A 23971-nucleotide genomic window follows, 5' to 3' on the forward strand; every position below is an offset into this window, starting at 1 on the left:
TCCGCGCCTCCGCCCTCCTTCCCGACCGGCTTCCAGCTCCTAGGAGTGGGAGCCGCTACAAAGGGCTTGAATGAAGCGTGTGTAGGATTAGTGAGTCGTAAACCACCAGGGGATCACGTCTCCCCACAAACCAGCATCTTTCCGCGGAGGCCGCCGCGGGGGAGGAGGCAGAGCGCGGGGCGCTGGGGGCCGCGGGCGCGCGCAGCGGCTGGAGCCGCGGGGAGAAGCCAGGCCGCCTCCCCCTTCCCGGCCGGCACCGCCTCGCCCGCGGCGGTTCCAGGCACCGCGCTCCCCGCCCGGGCCGCACCGGCTGTCGCAGCAACAAGCTCCCGTGGCCGCCGGCACCGTCCCCGGAGGAGCGGCGCCCGCCCTCCCCGCCCCCTCCACCGAGTCCCTTCTCGGCGGGGACTCGCCGCCCAGCAGCCCGCGCCTCCTCCTGGTCAACTTTGAGCAGGAGGAGAAGCAACTTTGACAATCAGTGGCTGGGGGTTCGAGTCCCGATTCGCCCCGGCAGCTGGGGCCTCGCCAGTCGCCTGGGTTGGGGGGGCGAGAGTTTCCTGGGCGCAGCTGGGCAGCGTCTGGCTGTTTTGCAACCTGTTTCCAGCGAGCGGGGAGCGCGCCTCGCCGGCTCCCGGAGCAGCAGCATCGCAAGGATGTGAATAGCCAGAGCGACCGTTACCCAGAAGGCAGCCACCCAAAGGCAGGGAGGAGCGTGGGGCTTCGTCCGGGCTTCTCTCCGTCGCAACATTTAATCCACAGTCCGGTGTCGGTTGCAACTTTTCAAGGTCAGCCACCGGGAGCGGAGAGTCCCTCTCGGAACCTTGGGGACGCGCAGCGCTCGGCTTGGATTTGGCTGAGAAATGCACCGGGCGCCGGACGAGGCAGGATCGTAGCGCCGGAGGGTTGTGACCCCCAAATCCCACCCCCCAAGCTCCCGGTCAGCTCCCGTCCCCCGCTCGCCGGGCGGGGGTGTGTGACATGTGTCTAACTCTCAGCAGCAACTTCGGCAGCAGGTGCCGGTCCTGAGCGGGAGCCGCGGCTGCCGGGCGCACCCTCGCCGAGCCATGCCGGGCAGGAGCGCGCCTCTCGCCCGCACCTCGCGGTGGCTGCTCCCGCTCCAGCTCCCGCTCCTGCCCCTGCTCCTGCTCCAGGTGTCTGCCTCTGCTGCTCGCGGGCCCGCCCCTGCGCCCAGGAACGAAACTTGTCTGGGGGGAAGCTGCTCCCCTGCATGGAACCAGCGTCGCAGCCGGGACGCCTGGGGACCGGGTCCTTCTGCAGGAGACCTGCCCCGCCGCGCGCCCGGGGAGGGGGAGCGGGAGGCAGCGGCGCGCGGGGCGCCCTCGTGGGACCTGCCGGCGGCCCGGGGTGGTGGCCCAGGTGCGGGCAGAGGGGCGGAGGCGGCGGCGGCGGAGCCCTCGGGACCTCCAGCCAGACCACCTGGCGCCTGGAGGTGGAGAGGTGCCGGGGATCCGGAGCCCCCTGGACCTGTGGGGAGAGGGAACCCCGCGGGTCTCCAGCTCTTCCTTCAGACCTCGGAGGAAAAGGAGGAGGGTCCTAGAGGCGCTGGCATTTTCGGGCGCAGCCAGGAGCCCGGTGTGAGGACCGAGCCCGGAGCCGGCGACCTTTATTACTGGCCGAGAAGAGCCGGGAGACACCAGGGTTCCCACCGCGATTCCCCCTCCAAGACGGGCAATGGACCACTGGGGCACGAAGGGCGGATGATTGCACCCCCCGGAAGGGCGCTGGCTCAGAATGGGTCCTCGGGGGAAGGGGTCCACGAAGGCGAGGATCCCCGCCCGCGAAACAGCACAAACCGGCGCTTGCGACTGAAGAACCCTTTCTACCCGCTGACCCAGGAGTCGTACGGAGCCTACGCGGTCATGTGTTTGTCGGTGGTGATCTTCGGGACCGGCATCATTGGCAACCTGGCGGTGATGTGCATCGTGTGTCATAACTACTACATGCGGAGCATCTCCAACTCCCTCTTGGCCAACCTGGCCTTCTGGGACTTCCTCATCATCTTCTTCTGCCTCCCACTCGTCATCTTTCACGAGCTGACGAAGAAGTGGCTGCTGGAAGATTTCTCCTGTAAGATTGTGCCCTACATCGAGGTAATGCCTTCCAGAGGGTCTGAAACTATTGGCTTTACCCATTTCCGGGTTTTATAGTATCAGGACTGCTGCTCGAGGTACCTACCTGACTGCTGAACCCCTTCACTTTTTCTGTGGGTCCCTCCTTCATTTCTCTTGCCAGTTACCTATCTATCTATCTATCTATCTATCTATCTATCTATCTATCTATCTATCTATCTATCTATCATCATCTATCAAGAGGGGTAGCTTTGTTTTCTCACCCTCAAACTCATCTGCTCCCAGATTGTGCAATAATTATGATCTCATAATGTGTAGAATTGTTTTGATTTTAAATTTATTTCCCTGAATAGAGTGTCACATATATTTCTGATTTGGCACTAAGCAGAGATTCTAGAGTTAATAAGTGGCCAGTGCATGGTTGTCATGATCAGAATCCAGCAAGAAAAAACTTGTATAATTGGTCTTCTAGATTTCCAGGCTCCAAGATGATTTTTCCCCTCAAGAGATTATTGCATTTTTTTTCTTAAATATCAAAATAGGAGTAATATTTTATTCAACAAAGGAAATCTGCCTTTCTTTGTTTGTCAGTTGGCCTCATGATATATTAATAACCTCCTAAATTAGTTTAAGTGTCTTTGGCTGTCTGCCATGCTGTCCCATCTAAACTCTCATATCATTTCTTGTTTCTTTCTGTTTCCTTCTCAATTTTTCAATACTTTCATTTATTTTGTATGAATGAGCGTAAGCAAAAATAACACTTTGGCCATCCGGGGACAGAATTTATTTAACATTCTCAAAGTATATATGTTTGCCATTTGCCATTGGCTATTTTAAGGGATTGACTCTAAAACTAGAAGATTTTTTAAAGAAGAGGGGCATATAATAGGTTCTAAACTTTGGAAACAAAAATTTTTCTGCGTAAAATTTGACTGTTTCACCCTACAGCTAGTGTCCTGCACTGTTATTATGGCAGTTGGAATGTGCTCTTTAAATGGCCTCTCTTTAAACACCAGCTCTTGGAAGGAGCCCAAGTGCTTTGCTGCCAGTTGTGTCTTTAGCCAGCTGGCCCTTGATTTCCTCCATTCATACTGCTTGTTTCATTTATGGAAGCAGAAGAAGGGAAACTGTAAATATTCCAGAGCCCCTGATCCCGTCTGGCACCAGGGCCAGTGACACTATGTTCAACATTGTCCCAGGGCCTAAGGCTAGGGGATAAGTACACAGAAACAGTACCTACTTAGAAGGACCAAGACAAGAGACAGTAAATAAGACCCTGTGTTATCCTGGCAGGGATCAGATGCAGAATCAGGCCGTGCTTGCTAAATCAGCTGTTCCTACTTTACCAGGATCCAGGATTTCTCTTGTTGCCAAGCTCCAAGGAACTCTGAAATATCCAGTTTATTTGGTAGACCATTCAATGTTGAATTGCAGAGAGGTAGTTGAATTTATGTTGGTGAATATGTGTCTACCAATTGCCTTTTCAAGGTCAATTTCAACTTAAAATTTCTTTTGTTTAAGAATGTAGAAGAAATTAAAATATGTAAAGAAGAGGCAACAGTAAACTATAAAATAAACAGGAGAGTTACTCCAATAAAAGGCATATGTATTGGACATGGAGAAACCTTTATCATTAGAGGAAAAAGTAATAAAGAAGACAGAAAAAAAATAAACTGGGGAAAGAAACATTTTTACCAAAGTTCTTGGAAAAAAAAACTTTAAAAGTAAAGAATTCCATCCGAATTCACACAAAAATTGGTTAAATTAATGAGACCTATAAATTGTGAGCGATGGTATTTATTATGTATGGGTTTTCATTTTTCTAATTCTAAGAAGTTTTAAAAAATATCTCCTGTGATTTCATCTTCCAATTTAATTTTCTGCTCCTTAAGAATACTTGTTTTTACCTCTTATTATTAACACTAGTGGCCCGGTGCATGGATTCGTGCACATGGAAATTAATTAGAAGAAATATTTGCCCTTGATCTGTAATAGAAATGTCAACAAAAACAACCAAATTCACGATCAAAACACACACGTGCAGTTGGGGCCAGTGAGAGCTTTATATGTATTGCACATGTGCGAGTCAACATTTATTTCTAAATTGCCAGTGCTGGTCATATGTACTGGCCAGTTGGTTGGTCTGACAGATGTAGGGTCAGAAACTTAGCCTTTTATATATAAAGACTAGAGGTCTGATGCACGAAGATTCGTATAAGAATAGGCCTTCCTTCCCCTGGCTGCCGGCACTAGCTTCCCTCTGGCACTCAAGACATGGGCTGCTTTGCTCCTGCCACTGCCAGGCATCTGGGACCAGGGCTGCTTTGCTCTGGCTGCTGCCGCCACCCACTGGGGGCATGCTTCGCGCCTGGTGTGTGTCCTCTGGGGCTGGGGGTGGCACCCAGTCCCCTCCCGCCCATCTGCGTGCAAAGCTCCTCCTGAGCAGTCCTGATGCAGCCTCCTCCTGAGGGGTCGTGATGCCTGGCTAATTTGCATATTACCTGATTTTATATATATATATATATATAGATGGTTATTTTTTGGTCTCTGTATTTTTTCTTCTTTATAGACCTACTTAAAAAAAGTTATTGGTACCAGGCTTTATTTTCCCTAGAGAAGCAAAGGTTTGGAGGGAAAAAAGATTTACTAATTTTTTAATTGAAAAATTAGACTACAATATATATTTTTACTGTTAAACTATGAGTGAAAATCTCAGTCTTTAATCTAAAATGTAAAATGTGTTCTCTACATTCCTACCTAATCTTATTTCTCTGAAATAATTTTATAATGTTTTATCATGCTTAGTGAAAATAATTACAGACAGTCCTCTCGACATACGTCGTTTCATGGTTATGTCGCCATCTCCCATTTATTTATTAAAAAAAAAAAAAAGTTCCGTCATTTCAATGTATGTACATATGTGCTTTATGTTTTTTATTATTTATTTACCACAAGTAAAGGTCAGGAATTGTTACCTTTCTTTTAATTTTTTTTACTGTTTCACTTCATTACTGCTGTGTATGTGCTCCATGTGAGTGACGTAGGTGCTTATGTAGGTGGGTTCCGACTTACGGTGAAAATCATGCTATGTCGCACCGTAGGAACAGATCTCCGACTTAACCCAAGGACCTATTGTATTGGACTACTAACAGCTTCATAATTCCTGATTATGACAATAAGTACAGTCCAAAACCCAAAATAAAGCATTTCTGCCTCCAGGAGGCACTGTTATTTTCACAGAAGTCACAGAGATTTATTTAGAGCCTGTTCCATGTCAGGTTTCCCCCAAAACAGACCCTAATGTGGGAATTTGTTTGCAGGAAGTATGTTGGGTACACACTCAAGTTCAACACCTAGTAGGGAATGAAGCATGCGGGACTGGGCAGAAGGAGAAGCTGAACTGAGATGCAGATGCCACCACGACCACAGGGAGCTTTAGGTCTGAGGTGGCCCTGCCAAGATATCCTGAACTGAGGCCTGGGGGCCCACACTTTATGTCCCCTAATGGACCAGTCATTGGATACAACTGGCTCCCAGAAAGGGGGCACAACCTTGAGCTGAGTGGATCTCTTTGGTCAAGGGCAATTTCTAAAGAGGGATGCATTTAAAAGCCATCAACCACCAGTAGCACTAGTGGTTGGGTGAATCAGCACTTCATTAGGGTGGCAATCTGGGTGGGGAACCACAGCCTTCACCACAGTAGCTTTTGAATTATCATGTTAAATTATAATCAGATGGCATTTTAATCCAACTCCTTGATCTTAAAGATGAAACATGAGATTCAGAGAAAAGAAATGACCACCCTAAGTATATATACCTAGTCAGTGGCAATCAGACTCTGTCTCAACACTTGATGTTGATGTTTACTATTAGACTAACATCTTTGAGGCAAAAGGGTTGCTGGAGTACATTCATTTTTATTTCTGTTCTTTGGTATCTTTAAACAGTATTTCTATATCCAATAAATGATAATAAAATAATAGTCATCAATTGGTATATGATGACATTTATAGCTTCTTATATTATTACCAGAGGCCCGATGCACAAAAATCGTGCAAGAGTGGGCCTTCCTTCCCCCGGCTGCCGGCACCAGCTTCCCTCTGGCACCCAGGACCCAGGCTTCCCTCGCAGCCCCTGCTTCATCTGGAAGGTCGTCCAGAAGGACATCCGGTCTAATTAGCATATTATGCTTTTATTATTATAGAAGTTTCATCTTGTTTCTCATAAATTGACAGTAAGGTTCTATAGTTGTTAGCTCATTAATTTTTTTTTAAAATTGCAATAACCCTAGACAACTGCACTTTAAAAACAATTATTTTCGTGATCAAATAAAGTTCTATAAGTTATATTTTATGTTCTTAAAATCACAAAGTGTTTTAGATTAGTGAAGAACATTACAACTTTAAACAATTGAAGGTTTAAAGAAATCAAACATTTGTTTAAGCTTTCTCCAAAACCTGTCTCTTCCCAATCATTTTCCTCTTGACCACAAGACTTCTAAAAATTATTTGAGATTGTATCTTCTTTTATTATCTAGCTTTTGCCTTTTCTTCATCTATATTTATTTGTTTTCTATTTTCCTTTCTTTCTTTTTTTAATCACATACCCTCTTATTGATTTACAATGTATGCTTTACCATTTTTTTCTGTTTTCATGTTATTTTTAATATTTCTCATTTAAAAATTTTATCCATAATTTATTTTTATTGAGGTGTTATTGACTATAACATGATATTAGTTTCAGGTATACAACATAATGATGTGACATTCATATACATTGTAAAATAATCGTCACAACAGGTCTAGTTAATACTTCTCCCCTTACATAGTTACCAGTCTTGTGATGAGAACTTTTAGTATTTACTTTCTTAGCATCTTTCAAATATGTGATACAGTACTATTACCTATTATAATCATGCTGTGCATTACATCCATAATTCATTTATTTTATAGCTGGAAGTTTGAACCTTTGACCCCCTTTAATCATCTCTTCCACCCTGCACCTTACTCCTGCCTCTGGCACCCATCAATCAGTTTATGACTTGGTTTTTTTAATTTTGGGTTTTTTGTTTTGTTTTGTTTTGTTTTGATTCCATATATAAGTTTAGTCATGCAGTATTTGTTTTTCTGTGTGACTTATTTCACTTAGCATAATGCCCTTGAGACCCATCCATGCTGTTGCATATGGAAAAATTTTATTCTTTTTTATGCCTGAATAATATTCCATTGTGTATATGTGTATATGTATATATATATATATATATATATATATATATATATATATATATATGTCACATCTTCTTTATTCATTTATCTGTCAATGGATACTTAGGTTGTTTTCATTATCTTGGCAATTGTATGCTGCAATAAACATGAGGGTGTATATATCTTTTCAATTTAGTACTTTAGTTTTCTTTAGATAATTTCCCAGAAGTGGAATTGCTAGATCATATGGTAGTTCTATTTTAAAGTGTTTGAGGAACCGCCATACTGTTTTCCATAGTAACCACAATTCATTTTGATTGATCTTTACAAATCTCCTCTTTTGCATTATTTTCATTTTTCATCAGTTTATTTTTTTATTTTTTTTATTTTCTGCAATGCGAGGATTAGCATAATCTTAAGGAGGTAGTGGAATTTTGGGGAGAGTTGGGTTTGTATAGAAAAATAGGGGACATTTCTTCAGCAGAAATTATAGATCTTTGCAATTTGCATGCAACTCTTCTTTTTATTTCGATTTGTTGACATAGGCTTGAGGAGAGCATCCAATCTCCAGGATCTGTCACTGTAAAGTTTTATCATATTTAATATTGCTTTGAGTGGAAATATACTGGGAACACTTGTAGTTGATAACTTAACTTCTTCCTTTTCTTAATCCTCACTGGAGAATATTTTTTCCATTGATTTTTTTTAATTTTATTTTATTATTATTATTTTTTTTTAGAGAGAGTGGAAGGAGGGAGGAAGGGGGAGAGAGAACAAGAGAGAGAAACATGGATATGAGAGAGACACATTGATTGGTTACCTCCAGAACATGCCCAGACTGGGGCCTCAGGGATTGAACCTACAACCCAGGTATTTTTCCTTGACCAGATATTAAACCCAAGACCCTTCGGAACTCAGACCAATGCTCTAACCATTGCCAATGCTGGCCAGGACTGCTTCCTTTTTATTCCAGGATTATGATGCTTTGTGGCTTAGTGATAAGTCCCATAAGGACCAAGGGCAGATGGAGTGGTATGAAAGGAAAATAGGAGAGAAGGCATCCTAACAAATGCATTATTTTAAACTGGTTTATGAGATAGTCATCAGACAAAAACTATACTCAAATCAAGATTTATATGTGAAGAGAGAGAAAGGGGGAAAGATAGAACTAGAGTTAGGGATTGAGATAGAGACAGAGATGATAGAGATAGAGATATAGAAAGAGAGAGACAGAGAGACAGAGAGAGAGATGGAATAGAGGTTTGGATTACAGTAGAAGAATGGCAGAGGAGTTTCCTATCACACCATCTAACAAATGGTTAAAGCCAATATTCAGGCATTGAATGTGGCAAGTGAAATATCTCTTTGCTCATTACTTGATGGATGTCAACCAGAGTCCATGTATCCTCTGATACAGATCCACTGCTAAATACTTATTTCTTTGGACCTTAATGGGAGGTTTTGAATTATATAGATTCTTTAGTTTAAAGAAGTCACACCTTCATGGTGTGTAGTAGGGCAGAAGACATCAAATAGTTCTAAGATAATTCCAGCTCTAACTGTATTTTTTACATTGACTTGGATACAGATTCCTGCGTGAGGATGGAAAATGAATAAAGGGAATGCATTTCACTAGGGTCTCTGGACTAGAAATGATTTGTGAAAGGTCTAGAATCTCTTGTGATGAAAAGAGCCAGTTTCTCCCAGTGGCTTTAGAAATACTGGTTTTAAAGTGAATGAAACAAATGGCCCTTTCATTGCTTTAAAGATTATAGTTAGCACCAATGGGTAAGAAAGGAAGGTACTGAAAGCAGAAGATGATGGTACAACACAGGTAGGCAATTCTTCACAGGTTTCCCTTGAGTCCCTACATTCATGTAATAGCACATTGCTCTTGGCAGATGGTAAATTTGATTGAGTGTTGGATTAGCCATTAGGTATTCTAATGGACTTTTAAGTGGAAACATACAGTTTTATGAGCAATTTGAAAGTTACTAATATTCTCAGGGAAAATAGACTCAGTGTGTGAGAGTGGTGCTTAAAAAATATTTAATGCTTCCCATTAATCCCTTTATAATTATTTTCTGCATTCCCATGCAAATGAAAATATTTAGCTGATAACTTCTGCAGAAAGGGAAAAAAATGCTATAGAGTATGCTCTTATTTATAATTCCATTCATGAACAGTGTATGGTGAAGTTTACTGAATTTGGGTTCCATGTAAGAAATAAAAGCTTTATGATATTCAAATGTGAAAGTCAAATAATTTTTTCAACTGTTGATTGTAAGAAGAATGTCATTCTTTTCTACAGCTTGTCAATGAGGTATAAACAGGAAAATGATTTTTCTTTATCTCCCTTCTAGAAATATTAGTTGGCATTCAGTTTTTAAGGATTATATATAGAACAGTAGCACCCAATAACTGACTAAAGAACAGTTTGAATAATTCCTTTTCTATCATCCCTTTCTATATATGTCATCATTCATTCATTTATTCACTATACATTCATTCATCAAATATTTATTGGGCTTCTTTTTTCTATGATAGACACTATGTTAGGAGGGGACTGGAGTGGAATGGGGAGGGGAAGAGCTGAAAAAGTGTCCAGCGATGACTAACATAGATGAGTCACTGCTACTAATGTTATGGGAAAGTAAAATAATGTCTTCCCACGTGATGAAAACTATAATAAAGGTTTAAACAAGGTGTTATGGAAGTTCACGAAAGGCCATGGAATAGGTCAGCTCACAATTGTACCTGTTTATGATCAAAGACAAATTAAAGTGAAAACTGTGCTCCCTCTAATTCTTTTTGAATAATTTATTTTTACAGTTAGTCTTCATAAATGCCATACATCCTAGATCTGTGGTGAAAAGTTACATCAATGAAAATATTTTAACTCTTGCATTCTTATTTTCTCAACCTTTCCTGGCATAAGAGAACTATAAGAATAATTGGCAAAATTATTTAATCGATATGACAGTCTTAGAAATTTTGTTTATAAAACAGAGTTATTCTAAATATTCTTAAATATTTAATTATTATTTAGAATATAATTTCTGAGATAACCATCCTTATTAACCATAGTAGAGGCCTGGTGCACAAAAATTTGTGCACTTGGGGGTGGGGGGGGGGTCCCTCAGCCCAGCCTGTGCCCTCTTGCAGTCTGTGACCCCTTGGGGGATGACCACCTGCTGGTTTAGGCCTGCTCCCTGGGGGATTGGGCCTAAGCTGGCAATCAGACATCCCTCTGGCAGCCCGGCAGCCCTCAGGGGATATCCACTTGCCAGCAGGGAGCAGACCTAAGCTGCAGTTGGACATCCTTAGTGCTGCTGAGGAGGTGGGAGAGGCTCCCACCACCACCGCTGTACTGGCAGCCATCAGCCTGGCTTGTGGCTGAGCAGAGCTCCCCCATGTGGGAGCGCACTGACCACCAGAGGGCAGTGCTTGCATTGAGCATCTGACCCCTGGTGGTCAGTGTGTGTCATAGTGACCAGTCATTCCCAGTCTTTCTGCTGTTAGGGTCAATTTGCATATTACCCTTTTACTATATAGGATAGAGGCCTGGTGCACGGGTGGGGGCTGGCTGGTTTGCCCTGAAGGGTGTTCTGGATCAGGGTGGGGGTCCCGCTGGGGTACCTGGCCAGCCTGGGTGAGGGGCTGATGGCTGTTTTCAGGCTGGCCACACTCTCTTTAGGGTGAGGGTCCCCATTGGGGTGGCTGGCCAGTCTGGGTGAGGGACTGAGGGCCGTTTTCAGGCTGGCCGGTGACTGAAACTCCCAGCCTCTCCTTTTTTTCTTTTTTTTCTTTTTTATTCCTGGATTCATTTACCTTCTATAATTGAAACTTTGTTGTCATCACTGGAGCTGAGAGCTGGGCTCCTGCTTGCTCCAGCTCTGAGGCCACGGCCTGCTGAAAGCAGGTATCTGGGGTTTGTTTAGCTTCTATAATTGAAACTCTGTTGCTTTTGGAGCTCAGAGCCAGGCCGCGGTAAGCGGGGAACCTTGGCTTCCTCCATCACTGGAACAAGCAAGCCTCCTGCTCGCTTCAGCTGCGTGGCTGCTGGCCGCCATCTTGGTTGGGTTACTTTGCACATCTCGCTGATTAGCCAATGGGAGGCATAGCGAAGGTACAGTCAATTACCATGTTTGCCTATTATTAGACAGGATAGGACATTAATTAAATCGAATTTTAAAATTTTATTTAAATGACTAGCTTATGTAGCAATGTAATAATAGTACATTAAATTGAGTCCCTTCCTTCTTAAAATCTTAATGGTATACCTATTATTTAATTTGACCTTAGAGAACCTAGGAAGAAAGGCTGACTAGTGAGATATTTTAGACCCTGTCATTGAGTGGTGGGAAGGAGAACATGAAGAATGCTTTTCCAAGAATTGGATTAATCTCTCAAGCACACAGTCAGAGTGAGGACTTATCCTGAGCTCCTGAGGGCTGTCAAGTGTCAAGGTATCTGTCTACAAAGCATCCTTCAAGAGAAAAGAGGAATCGAATATGTCTGCAGAAGCAAAATAGATCTGAGCTTATATGTCTACCCAAGGTGGAGTAGGTGTGGGTCTACCTTGTCCTTGGCCCTGAGGCTGCCTGGTTCTTGATAGAGTGTTTCCACCTCTAATAGCTCTTCCTGTGTGCTGCACCTCTATTCAACGACGTCATGTTGGCCACACAAGGATCTGTGTTTGGGATGTGGACAGACAGCAGCCCATCCATCTGTGTTTGGGAAGACAGATGGATGGGCTGCTGTGCAGTGAGGTTTGTCTCTTGTCACTGCACTTCTTCTCTCATCTCCAGGGTTCCTCCTGTCCTTTTACTTCCTAAGAATTGACCTGTCAATGTTCCATAATTAACTCAACTTTATTGCCAAGACTAACTCTTAAGTATCCTAATTAGAATGGTAGTCTTTGTGCCAGAAGAGATGATCTCATCTAAAATTTCAAGGTGGAGAGGAGAAAGGGATTGCGGCAACCTCAACTATGGGGTCTTTCCATTGGCAAAGTAGGTATACTTTCCATTAAGCCCAGAATAGAATCACAGTACCAGGCTTATTCTTGAGACAGAATATTTTTAGTTTGTGAATTTATAGTAGTTTTCAGTGTTACTTGTCAGGACATTTGAGTGGTTCATACCATTAATGATGCTAAGGTCATTGATTTGACCTCTGCCTGGAGTGATTTGTTTTTATTACATCTATGACTGTGCTTAGGGCCACCCTTTTACTCCCTGCTCATCATTTTCTACTTTCTGCCTTTCCTCCTACTTTTACTATCTTCTCCTTGGGGCAAATCACTCCCATATAGGAAAAACATCCTGTTAATCAATTCACAACAAGTTGTGAGATTAAGAGATACTTGTCTTTTGTAAGAGGTTTGAATGAGCATGAGTACTACTTCTGAATAGACTACCAAGAAAATTTACAGAGAAATTTTGTCTTCAAGTGTGGTTTATCAATATCTTCAAATCATAATTACACAAGCACAAATGGAGGAGGCCAGCTCTAATTTTGTTTTCAGTGTAGGCTCACCATCATGCAAATCAATGTCATTAGACAGAGGGAAAACATTTGTTACCTATTCTTTAGAAACTCATCAGAATCCCAAGGTAAAAAAACCCTGAAATTCTAGGTAACTTGATGATTGATTAGAAATATCATAATAATACCAAGCATTGAAAACTGGACTGTGGGTTGGGGTAAATATTATGTTTTGAAATGAATATGGAATATATAACTCCCTTAAGACCTGTTGTTTTCAATAGATGGCTTTTTCATCTTAGGACACATGATATTAACCTTGCTTCATTTGCATTTTTATACTAATGAGCATTTGATTATACTTATAATTAAATCACAACATTTTAGATGAGTTATAGTAAATATCTTTTTTTTACTACAAAGAAATATACTGTTACAAAAACCAGAAGTCACAATTGGTAAGAAACCTTATGTCAAGGTGCGACTATAATGGTAAAGAAAAATTTGCAGAATCAAGACAAGTTTGGGGGTAATATATTGGCTTTTAAATAGTCTCAATTATTTTTAAAATAAGCAAGAGCATTTTACCAGGCATAAGCAAGACAGAGGAAGGTGGAGAATGAGGCAGTAATGACAGTTAATGCCTTCAAAATATTTTTCCCCTCGACATTGAGATCATGTATAGGTGAAATGGATTGGGCACCATTGAGATAAATGGACATTTAGGATATGTGGATGTGTTAGATGGAATCACAGTGGTGCTGGTAAAAGGAGAGTGGCCATGAAGAGCTCTATTTCATTTCAGAGATGTGTGCTGCTGGGAGGGGTGAGGCACATCACGCCCACTCACTCTGTGTGCTTCGGAAACACTAGTGGAAGTGTGTCACTGCCATAGGATCATGATTTGCACGCGCTCGGAAATAAAGACCTTTAGAGAAAGGCCACCTCATTCAAAGCTGTCTGATAAACAGTGGCTCTGAAAAACACGCTGTCCCCACTGGTGCTCCAAGAAGTGTCTCTTCCTGGGGAAGTTGCCCTAAAGTGCCGAAAGGAACAGGATTATGGAACATGCAGGAGGAAGCCAAAGGCATATAAGCTGCAGCCATTTAGAGTTTTCAAAGGAAAAACCCTACCCTGTGCTCCTCCTGCTTCTTTTCCTGACTGATTGTTAGGCCTGTAACTACGGACTCATAATAGATAATCATTCATGGCCCAAATGAATGGGTTTCCTTAACAATAATGCCCTTGTTTGCAGAGTTACTTGTAAACAAAGGATAGCACAGAAATAGATGCACTTAAACATCTTTTTGAGGTAAAATATGTTAGGCTAGAGTACAGTTGTCATGAGTTTGGTTAGAAATTTCCTTATTTTATAAAAATCAGTGTATTCCAGTGGCTTTGCTGTACTTAAAGCATGTAGATTTAATTTCATATAAAAGAAATTTTGCTTAGAAGTACATTGGTCTAGCCTTGCTGGTGTGATTCAGTTGTTGAGCGTCGTCCTATGAACCAGGAGGTCATGGTTCGATTCCCGGTCAGGGCACATGCCTAGGGTGCAGGCTCGATCCCCATTAGGGGTCATGTAGGAGGCAGCCTATCAAGGATTCTCTCTCACCATTGATGTTCATATCTCTCTCTCCCTCTCCCTTCTTCTCTGAAATCAATAAAAAAATATGTATTTTTAAAATAACTACATTGGTCTATTTTATCCCATTAGAGTTATCACTAATTTCTATGAAAAGGTTTAGTAAAAGATACTCTCTATGTGATTAAGAATGGGACCTCCTGTGATCTGTGTTTCTGTTTCACAGCTTCCTCTCATTCATAATACTTTCTTCTTTTTAAAATATTTTTAATCCTCACATGAAGACATGCTTTTATTGATTTTAGAGAGATAGTAAGGGAGAGGGGGAGGGAGGGAGAGAGAGAAAGAGAGAGAGAGAGAGAAACATTGATGTGAGAGAGACATCAATCCGTTGCCTCCAGCATGCACCCCGACTTGGGATTTAACCTACCCTGGGTATGTGCCCTGACCAGGAATTGAACCCATGACCCTTTGTACACTGGATGATACTCCAGCCAACTGAACCACACCAGCCAGAGCCACAGTGCTTTCTTATGTGTCTGCAGTGAGCTTCTGAGAAATGGAGCAACAGCTAACACAGGATCTTCATAGGTGAATGTCTTTCATAGAGTGTGTGCTCTTTGTTCATATCTTTTTGAATGAACAGGAATTTAATGTAGCACCAAGTGCATATGGTGGACCAGGTTATCTCATGATGGGGAGTTTGTCTGGCATTAGAAACCTCACCAATTGGGAAGGCCATTTGACACAGGAGCTGCCGCTGTCCCACCGGAGAGCTCAGCTCAACTTTCCCTGCACCTGTGGGTGCCTTGAAGTCCCCAAGCCTCCCTGCTCCGATGCTGACCTGGCAGGGCGGGGAGGAACATTACTGTTGTGACTCTGGGATAGAACACCTCTGTTTGAAGGAAAGATTGTAGAGTTGTTTATTTTGATTCTTCTTGTTTCTGTGTTTTGGTGCCAATCCTCTGAAAATGCTCAATATCTTACTTTCTCCTGTAGTTAAACATTTCTACTTCCAGTTTTCCTCTGACGTTGAGGCTCAAAATTAATAGCCTTGTCTATTCAAAGTGTTTACAGTTCTGCTTTTGTGGATGTTAATTATTCCTCCCATTGCAGTTTAATTAATAAGAGATTGCATCTTACTCATTTCATCTCTCAGGATGTTGCTTCAAAGAACTAACCATCTAAGCTAGTGCTTAACAGCTTCACTCCCAAGAGCATATCTCATGGTGATATTGAATTTTAGCAATCAGATATGGTCATTAAATGCAGAAGATCCGGTATCCATGATACAGTTTTATAATTATATATAATTGCACCATTCATCTTGGTAGAATTTCTAATGAGCTGTATGTAAACAAGTATATTTAAAAATTGTGATAGAAATATTTTCATGTTACCCCAACATTTAGCAGTTTTAATTACGTGGATACATTTCATATCTGAGTAAGCAGAAATTAGCCCATTATCCATTATCCAAGTGATTTTTATCAATTAATATCTGAGGAGTGCAGTTTATTCTTTACAGACGTTTAAAGCTTTCTGTGAATGTTTTGGGAAAGTACTGAGCAGGGACTTTGTACCTTTATGGTTCTCTCACATCATAAAATTGAGTGCATATGTGAATTTATGGGAAAAATATGTGAAGTAAAAACACTGCAGGCAGTGATAGCAGGAGGGAGCAGATAGACATCTAGCACTGGCATTGGGCTGAGGTTGCTGTGGCAACTGCTCTGTGAGCGCTGTCTGCATTTGGGGCAGCATTTTCCTTAGGGCAGTGGTTCTCAACCTGTGGGTCGCAACCCCTTTGGCGGTCGAACGACCCTTTCACAGGGGTCGCCTAAGACCATCCTGCATATCAGATATTTACATTATGATTCATAACAGTAGCAACATTACAGTTATGAAGTAGCAAGGAAAATAATGTTATGGTTGGGTCACAACATGAGGAACTGTATTTAAAGGGCCAGACGGTTGAGAACCACTGGCCTAGAGGCTCCTTTAACAATCTCTCTGGAGCTCTTGTGACCTTCCTGGACAGTCCACCCTCTTTCCGCTGGGTCTTGATGACAGAGCATACAATCAGAGAAGTCCAGTTTGAAAGCAGGAAGCTGGAAGCAGGAGCTTCCTGAAATGAGTCTATGAAAATTGGGGAAATTGGGGAAATCGAGGTTCCCTCAACCAATGAGGCATCAAGAGTGTTACAGATCAGACATGTCAGGTTCTGACTCGGGACTACAGCTTTTGGGAACGTGGCTGTAGAGCTGAGCATCTTCAGAGGGAAACAGTGGAGACGAGTTGCTGGACAAAATGTTGGAGTACATGTAACTCTTGCTTAAAATGTGTCCTGGCTTTTGTTGTCATGTGAGATGAAATACACAGAACCCAAGGAAGCCCTGTTTTGCTTTTCGAAGCAGTGAACATCTTCTAAGTAAGAGTGAATGTGTAGCACAGCGAATGATATCTAGGAGTGGCCATCAAACGCACCGGTCTTAATGTACGTCCACCCACATTCATTTGTCATTACTTCTCAAGAAATGCTTTGCCACTGATGTGTGGTTAGGTATGCAAATGCTAGCTAGCTCTTGTGATAACTGATCCAGATTTTAAATCTCTAGATTTAAAATTAGGGAGAGTAATTGGGGAGAAGATGCCATCCCGGGTGTGTTCTTTGTAAGTAATGACAGAAAACCACCAAGAAAATAGGTGTTTTGAGCCGCTGAGAGCTTGCCTCTCTTTAGAGTCGCCGGTATTTTTATGTCACCAAGCTATTCTTTTCATAGAAATGTTATTCCAAATTTAGAAAGAGTGCACAGCAGCTTTGTAGCTTTGTCTTTGTGGACTGAGTTGACATAGAGAGGGACAGGGAAACGTGCAGACACATCTGCATTAGTGAAGACCCACAGAAAGCCATGCTGAGGATTTGTGCATATTTGATAATCTGGGAATTTTTGTTTTGTTCTACATTTTTATAGGAAAATGAATCAAAATATTTCAAAAGCTAAAATGTAAATGAAAAGTTTCAAAAAACTCTAAAATAGAATTTCTGCAATTTCTACATAATATTGTTTGATGTAGACTTTCAGAAAATGCCAAGTCCTTCTCAGATTTCCATTCAAATGTGACAATTATTGATGTTAAAAATATATAATCTGATCATAGACAGTGGCACAATGTAGACCTCAATTTTGTTGTTGTTGTTAATCCTCACTTGAGGATAGTTTCCCACTGATTTTTAGGGAGAGTGGGAGAGAGAGGGAAAGACAGAGAGGAAGATCGATGTGAGAGAAACACATGGGGTGCTTTGGTTGCCTCCTGCACGCACCCTGATCAGGGCTGGGGCCAGGGAGGAGCCTGAAACCAAGGTACTAGTATGTGCCCTTGACCGAAATCAAACCTGGGACCCTTTGGTCTGCAGGCCGATACTCTAGCCACTGAGCCAAACTGGGTAGGGCTAGACGTCAATTTTAAAAATCGTTTTGAGCTTTTGGCATCGATGCTAAAAGCTCAAAATAAATTTCCATCAAGGTGAACTTATTAATTTGAGGGTTAATTTTTAAAACATGAAACTAAAGATGACTTCATTAGTCATATTAGATTGCTATTTCTTATATTGTTTATGGAATACTTTCTGAAGATTTTGTTAAATAGGAATTGTGGTTATAAACTCCATCAAGACCTCTTGTTCTGCACTGACCTAAACCGTTGTTAGTCATATTATTTTTTCATTTTTGCTTTTCACAGAATTAAACCCCTCATTATATCTCATTTCCAGACTGTCTTCATCATTAGGAGAACAGTCAGGGCATGGGTACAATGTCCTTATTTTCCATATTAGAAGTGGTAGACACTGACTAATGTGTAGAGTGTAAGAAGAGGAGAGCCAACTTGATGTTGGAACTCTCAGAATCCAGATGGCTTCCTGGATGCTGGAGCTGCAGGAGGAGACTATGACTTCTGCCCAACATCGTGTATGAGACTGAAAGCCGGGCCCTCTCTCCGAGCAAGGACTTCCACCACCTGGTCGTCACCAAAACTGAGGTCATCTGGAAGTCATGGATGGTTTCTCTCCGTTTGGAACAAGAGAGATTGAGGAAACACCACAAAGATTTTCTGCTGAGCATGTGACTGCACGGGCAGATGCAGAACGTGTTTGGGAAAGAACTGAATTATTCTTCGAATCTGTGTCAGGGGAAATTTGATTTGTTAGTTCGCAGGCCTGCCAACATAATCCTGCAGATCTTCTCTTTTCTTAATTTGAATGACATTGGGCAGCTATCAAAAACCTGCAAATAATTCCCAAAGATGTGTAACAGTGAAGAATTCTGGGGGAAATTTAGAACTTTACAGAAGAAAAATATGCTTTTCCACAAAGATGATCGGTATAATCATTTATAAGAAGCTGCTGGGCTTTCACCAAAATGTAGCCCAACAGAAGATCACACGGAGAAGACAGGTGACATTTTTCTAAACTTTACTGAAGTTACTGAAAAAAAAAAAAAAAAGGATTTAACTGAACTTTCATGTAACAGTTACTACCGTTAAGACCTTGCCTGTAGCTGAGACCACAGGCAAGCAATTATCTGGTGGGGATTTGTTGATAATTTGTTTAAGAAAAATCCTCTTGACTCTGAACATTGTTCTGAAAATAAACTTATTTTCTGTCAAAAAAAATAAAAATCCACAAGGCAGGTTGCCATCGTTCTGGGGAGAGTGACAGCTTGAATGCAGTACGTAAACAACTCATGTTTTGAGTGCTAAAATTGTTATCACAAATGGCTTTCCTTTTGTCAACATGATCCCTTTGAGTTCTAAAAAATTAGATATTTACATAATCTATATGTAGTCCTTGCCAAGGCATGACCTATAGCTGTGCTTCTTACACATTTCCACTAGCGGAGGGCAAAGTGAATGCATATGCCCCGGTGCCAAAGCATCCCATCTATGTAGGGAGTTTTCTTTTAGTCTCCTGTTTTCTCTTAATCCTTATGAATAGTTTACCTTCTTATTTATTGTCCTTGATTAAATATATAAATAATGACCACATTTATTTATTTATTTTTAAATAATCCTTTATTGTTGAAAGTATTGCATATGTCCCCAATTGACCCCCACCAGCCTGTCCTCATCCCCCCCACCCTTGCCCTCACCACCCTGTTGTCTGTGGCCATGGACCATGCTTATATGCATACAAGGTTCTTGGTTGATTACCTCCCACACACCCACCCTCCCACACCTTCCCTCCAAGATTCCGCACTCTGTTCCCTGCTTCCATGTCTGTGGACCCACTCTGTTCATCAGCTTACTTTGTTAGATTCCACTTATGAGTGAGATCATATGATACTTGTTTTTCTCTGACTGACGTATTTCACTTAGCATGATACTCTCCAGGATTAATGACCACACTTATTAAACATTAAATCACTTCCATTTCCCCCAAACTGGTTGAATAAATTTGATGCCCCCAGATGGACACTGTGAGAACCGGCTTCTCCCTTCTTGGTTGACTATGGCCTACTTGAGTGAAAAAACATCTTCTTATTCCTTTCTATATTCCCCAGTATCTGGCAGAGCGCTGGGCATAGAGTCACTATTGATAAATGTGTGCTTGTGTTTAATGTATGCCTATGTCCTCTATTAGAGTATATGTATGATGCTCAATAAATATTTCATATAGAATATTGGATGATAGTATGTTTATACTAGAAACATGTACTTTTAATCTTGTAAAAACCTCTGTGTGAAAAAAATATGTACATGTTTTTGGTTCTTAACTTTCAACTTGACTTATTGAGATGTCTAGACCATATGGGTGTAAGAGCAGTTCCTCTTTGAATACAGTGCTCTATGTAGTCATCATCAGAGTTTTCGGATCTGAAGTTTTCCTGTGACTGCGTATTTAGACATTCTATCTGGTTTCTTTTTGTTTTTTTTCATGGTTATTTTTTATATCTCCTGTTTTCTTTGACATCCCCTTATTATTCATATTTCTTTAAATTTGATGAGCATATTTATTTCATGATAATTGTACTTATGTCTGATTCCCTAATTTTTTCCCTTTGGCACATGAGCTCAGAGTGGTGGATTGTTTCTTGCATATTGTGATTTTTATTATTTATTTATTTTAAAATATGGATGTATTGATTTTAGAGAGAGAAGGGAGAGGGAGAGAGGAGAAAAAGAAAACATCCATTGGTTGCCTCCCATGCGCACCCCAACCAGGGACCAAACCACAGCCTGGGTCTGTGCCCTGACCGGAATTGAACCAGTGACCTTTCAGTGCGTGGCACTAGTGCAACCAGCGGAGCCGCACCAACCAGGGCCATATTGCGATTTTTAATTGTGCGTTCACGTTCCCTGAAATTTTATCTGTGCGATTTCTTTGAGGCCTGGTTTTAACGTGACTCCATGCTCACTTTTCTGGTGCCCGGGGCCATTTTAAACTGCATGTGGGTGTCTCGGAGCCATGTAGCTGGTGTGATTTCTGGCTCTGGTCCAGCATCAAGTCAGGCTTCTGGTTGGAATTTGCCCTTCCCTTCAACTCCCCAATTCACCCAGAACCAAACCCTAAAACCCAGACAAGTTCCTCCACTATCTTGCTTGGTTTTTTTTCTCTTTATAATCATGAAAATGTCACTCTTCGGGGCTTTCCAAATTCACAAGGAATCTTTGACCTAATCTCCATCACAGTGGCCACAGTTTTGTTTACTACCTATCTACTTAGGCACCTGGACCCGTCCTTCTAGCTTAAATGACTTGGAAATCTCGTCAGGATTAGCAGATGCGCCTAGGGCAAATGTGCAGCATGGGGTGGGGGTAGGGGTTGGAGCCCATTGGGGGAGGGGGATGGGGGGGGGGGTTACTGACCTGTTTGAAGTTTGTTTTCTCTTTGATGATGACCTCTAGAGAATTTCCCTTTTTTGTTTCCCATAGATATATGCAAAAAATAATTTTAAAATACTTTCATTTATATTTAGGAGAAATTGGAAGAGATCTCTACTCTTATCTAGTTTATTGGAAACAATAGCTCTTGAATATCTGCTGTGTGTAAGGCATGCTAATGACCCTCACACTGGAAAACAAGGCCATCCTCTTCGCTAATGACAATGGGAAACACTCAGTGATCCTTACTCCCTCTCCAGCCCATCTGGTGGCAGGCATTTTCATGATGACTGAAATTCTTGGGGTCGCTGTGTTTTTATCCTACATAATAAAAGCCTAATATGCTGTGTCAGTTCATTTGACCGGCTGCTATGACACTCACTGACCACCAGGGGGCAGACATTCTGACCGGTAGGTTAGCTTGCTCCTGGGGTCCGGCTGATCAGGAGTGGGTGAGACAGACCAGACACACCCTGGAGCCCTCCCACAGTCCTTCCCCAGCCCCAATCATGCACGGATGGGCTCCCTGATCCCAGCCTGCTCCCTCTCCTGTCCAGCGGGCCAGTAGCTATGATGCGCACTGACTACCAGTAGCAGATGTTCAACGAAGGAGCGTCAGCTCTTGGGTGACACAACCCGGAACCAGAGAGGAGGGAGGCTGACTCCTCACAATTCCTCTCATACTCTGGGACCCCTCAGGGGGGATGTTGGAGAGCCAGTTTCAGCCCCATTCCCGCAGGCCAGGGTGAGGGACCCTACCTGCCAGAGGGCCCCTGCTCACTCTGCAGATGCCCTTTGAGCCTGCCCAGGTGTGGCAGACCGGGGAGAGACTGCGGAAGGTTGGCTCCAGGGCATGCCCAGTCCATCTTGCTCCGTCCTACCCCGCTGGCCGCCACCTGGGACCTGCACCGGAAGGACTAATTAATTTCCTTTCCATGTGCATGAATCCATGCACCAGGACACTAGTCTACCATAAAATGGTGTTGCACTAAATGATTTTTACAGATCCTTCCAGATCTAAAATTTTTTGACCCTATGGCCCTGAACCACTACATTTCCTGCCCCCCTCCCCCCCCCCCTTTTCATTTTTCCTTCTTACCCCTATTCTGTGTTCCTCCCACAGGTTGCTTCGCTGGGAGTCACGACCTTCACCTTATGTGCTCTGTGTATAGACCGCTTCCGGGCGGCCACCAACGTGCAGATGTACTATGAGATGATCGAGAACTGTTCTTCCACCACCGCCAAGCTGGCTGTCATATGGGTGGGCGCGCTCCTGTTAGCGCTGCCCGAGGTCGTCCTTCGCCAGCTGAGCAAGGAGGACGTGGGCTTCGGCGGCCGCGCCCCCGCCGAACGCTGCGTCATCAAGATCTCCCCCGACCTGCCGGACACCATCTACGTCTTAGCCCTCACCTACGAAGGCGCGAGGCTCTGGTGGTACTTCGGCTGCTACTTCTGCTTGCCCACGCTGTTCACCATCACCTGCTCCTTGGTGACGGCGCGGAAAATCCGCCAGGCGGAGAAGGCCTGCACGCGCGGGAACAAGCGGCAGATCCAGCTGGAGAGCCAGATGAACTGCACGGTGGTGGCGCTGACCATCTTGTACGGCTTCTGCATCATCCCCGAGAATATCTACAACATCGTGACGGCCTACATGGCGACCGGGGTTTCCCAGCAGACCATGGACCTGCTGCACATCATCAGCCAGTTCCTGCTGTTCTTCAAGTCCTGCGTCACCCCGGTCATCCTCTTCTGCCTGTGCAGGCCGTTCAGCCGGGCCTTCCTGGAGTGCTGCTGCTGCTGCTGCGAGGAGTGCGCGCACAAGTCCTCGGCGGCCGCCAGCGACGACAACGACCACGAGTACACCACCGAGCTGGAGCTGTCCCCGTTCAGCACCATCCGCCGCGAGATGTCCACCTTCGCTTCTGTCGGAACTCATTGCTGAAGGACGCCGGGTTTGCTTCGGCTTTTTATTTTTTATTTTTTATTTTCCTACCCTGGGAAAGTTTTTACTTCCTATTTTTTTTTTTTTCCTGACCGAGAAAGAAATGCAGACAAAAAGAGAGAGAACTCTTAACTACTGTAGAACTGATTTTGCAAATTAATATTTGTGCTTGGGAAAGAAAAAGGTTTATATTTAGTTATTGAAGAAGTCCGAGGAGGCCGGTAGTTTTAGAACATTTTATCTGGTATGGTGCTAATATTTTCTTTGGGGGGAAAAAAAAAGTTCTCGCACCCTAATGAATTGCTAATTTTCTTTCTTTTCAAAATATAATCGCTGTATGTTGATGATAGCCATGTGGTTTTGTAGGTTCTGTTATGTTTGAGTGGTAATTGAAAGTATGTTGTACATATATCATGGGATGATTTGTAGATCAGAGACATTCACAAAGTAGCACCAAATAAATGACACTTTATTCTTTAATACCATTGTCAATCTACTTTTAACCAATTTTCAATAAATCTTTTAATTGCCTTAAATACACAATTACTGGTTCTATGCACAAGTTAAAAATGGCCTTATTGTTTTATAATTTTGTTTTCCTTTAAGGCAGGTCATCACTGTGTTATAAAGTCTTCTTAATCCAGTAGTACTATTTTATATGCATGGCTCAGAAAGCTATATCATGTTAAAACAAATTGTATTTTAATATTTAGATACAGATGTAAAATTACTTCCAAATATTTACAAAATACAAATAAACAGACAGCAGAGTAGGAAG

General features: G+C 42.7%; 1 protein-coding gene across 1 annotated transcript; it reads left to right on the forward strand.

Annotated features, from left to right (window-relative positions):
* The first annotated feature begins 20 nt into the window (after nt 1–20).
* Nucleotides 21–23673, forward strand: GPR37 (G protein-coupled receptor 37). Its single transcript, XM_036328798.1, has 2 exons — nt 21–2111; nt 22375–23673. The coding sequence occupies exons 1-2, from the start codon at nt 1065–1067 to the stop codon at nt 23191–23193; spliced, it is 1866 nt and encodes a 621-aa protein (XP_036184691.1). The 5' UTR covers nt 21–1064; the 3' UTR covers nt 23194–23673.
* Nucleotides 23674–23971: the final 298 nt, after the last annotated feature.

This window comes from Myotis myotis, unplaced genomic scaffold (assembly GCF_014108235.1).
Source record: "Myotis myotis isolate mMyoMyo1 unplaced genomic scaffold, mMyoMyo1.p scaffold_m19_p_11, whole genome shotgun sequence".
Taxonomy (NCBI): Eukaryota; Metazoa; Chordata; class Mammalia; order Chiroptera; family Vespertilionidae; genus Myotis; species Myotis myotis.

Excerpts from the sequence above, each read along its gene's own strand:
- GPR37 (XM_036328798.1), top strand. The coding sequence starts at position 1,065 with ATGCCGGGCAGGAGCGCGCCTCTCGCCCGCACCTCGCGGTGGCTGCTC. Across the intron at positions 2,112-22,374 it reads AGATTGTGCCCTACATCGAG|GTTGCTTCGCTGGGAGTCAC; the intron begins GTAATGCCTTCC and ends TTCCTCCCACAG.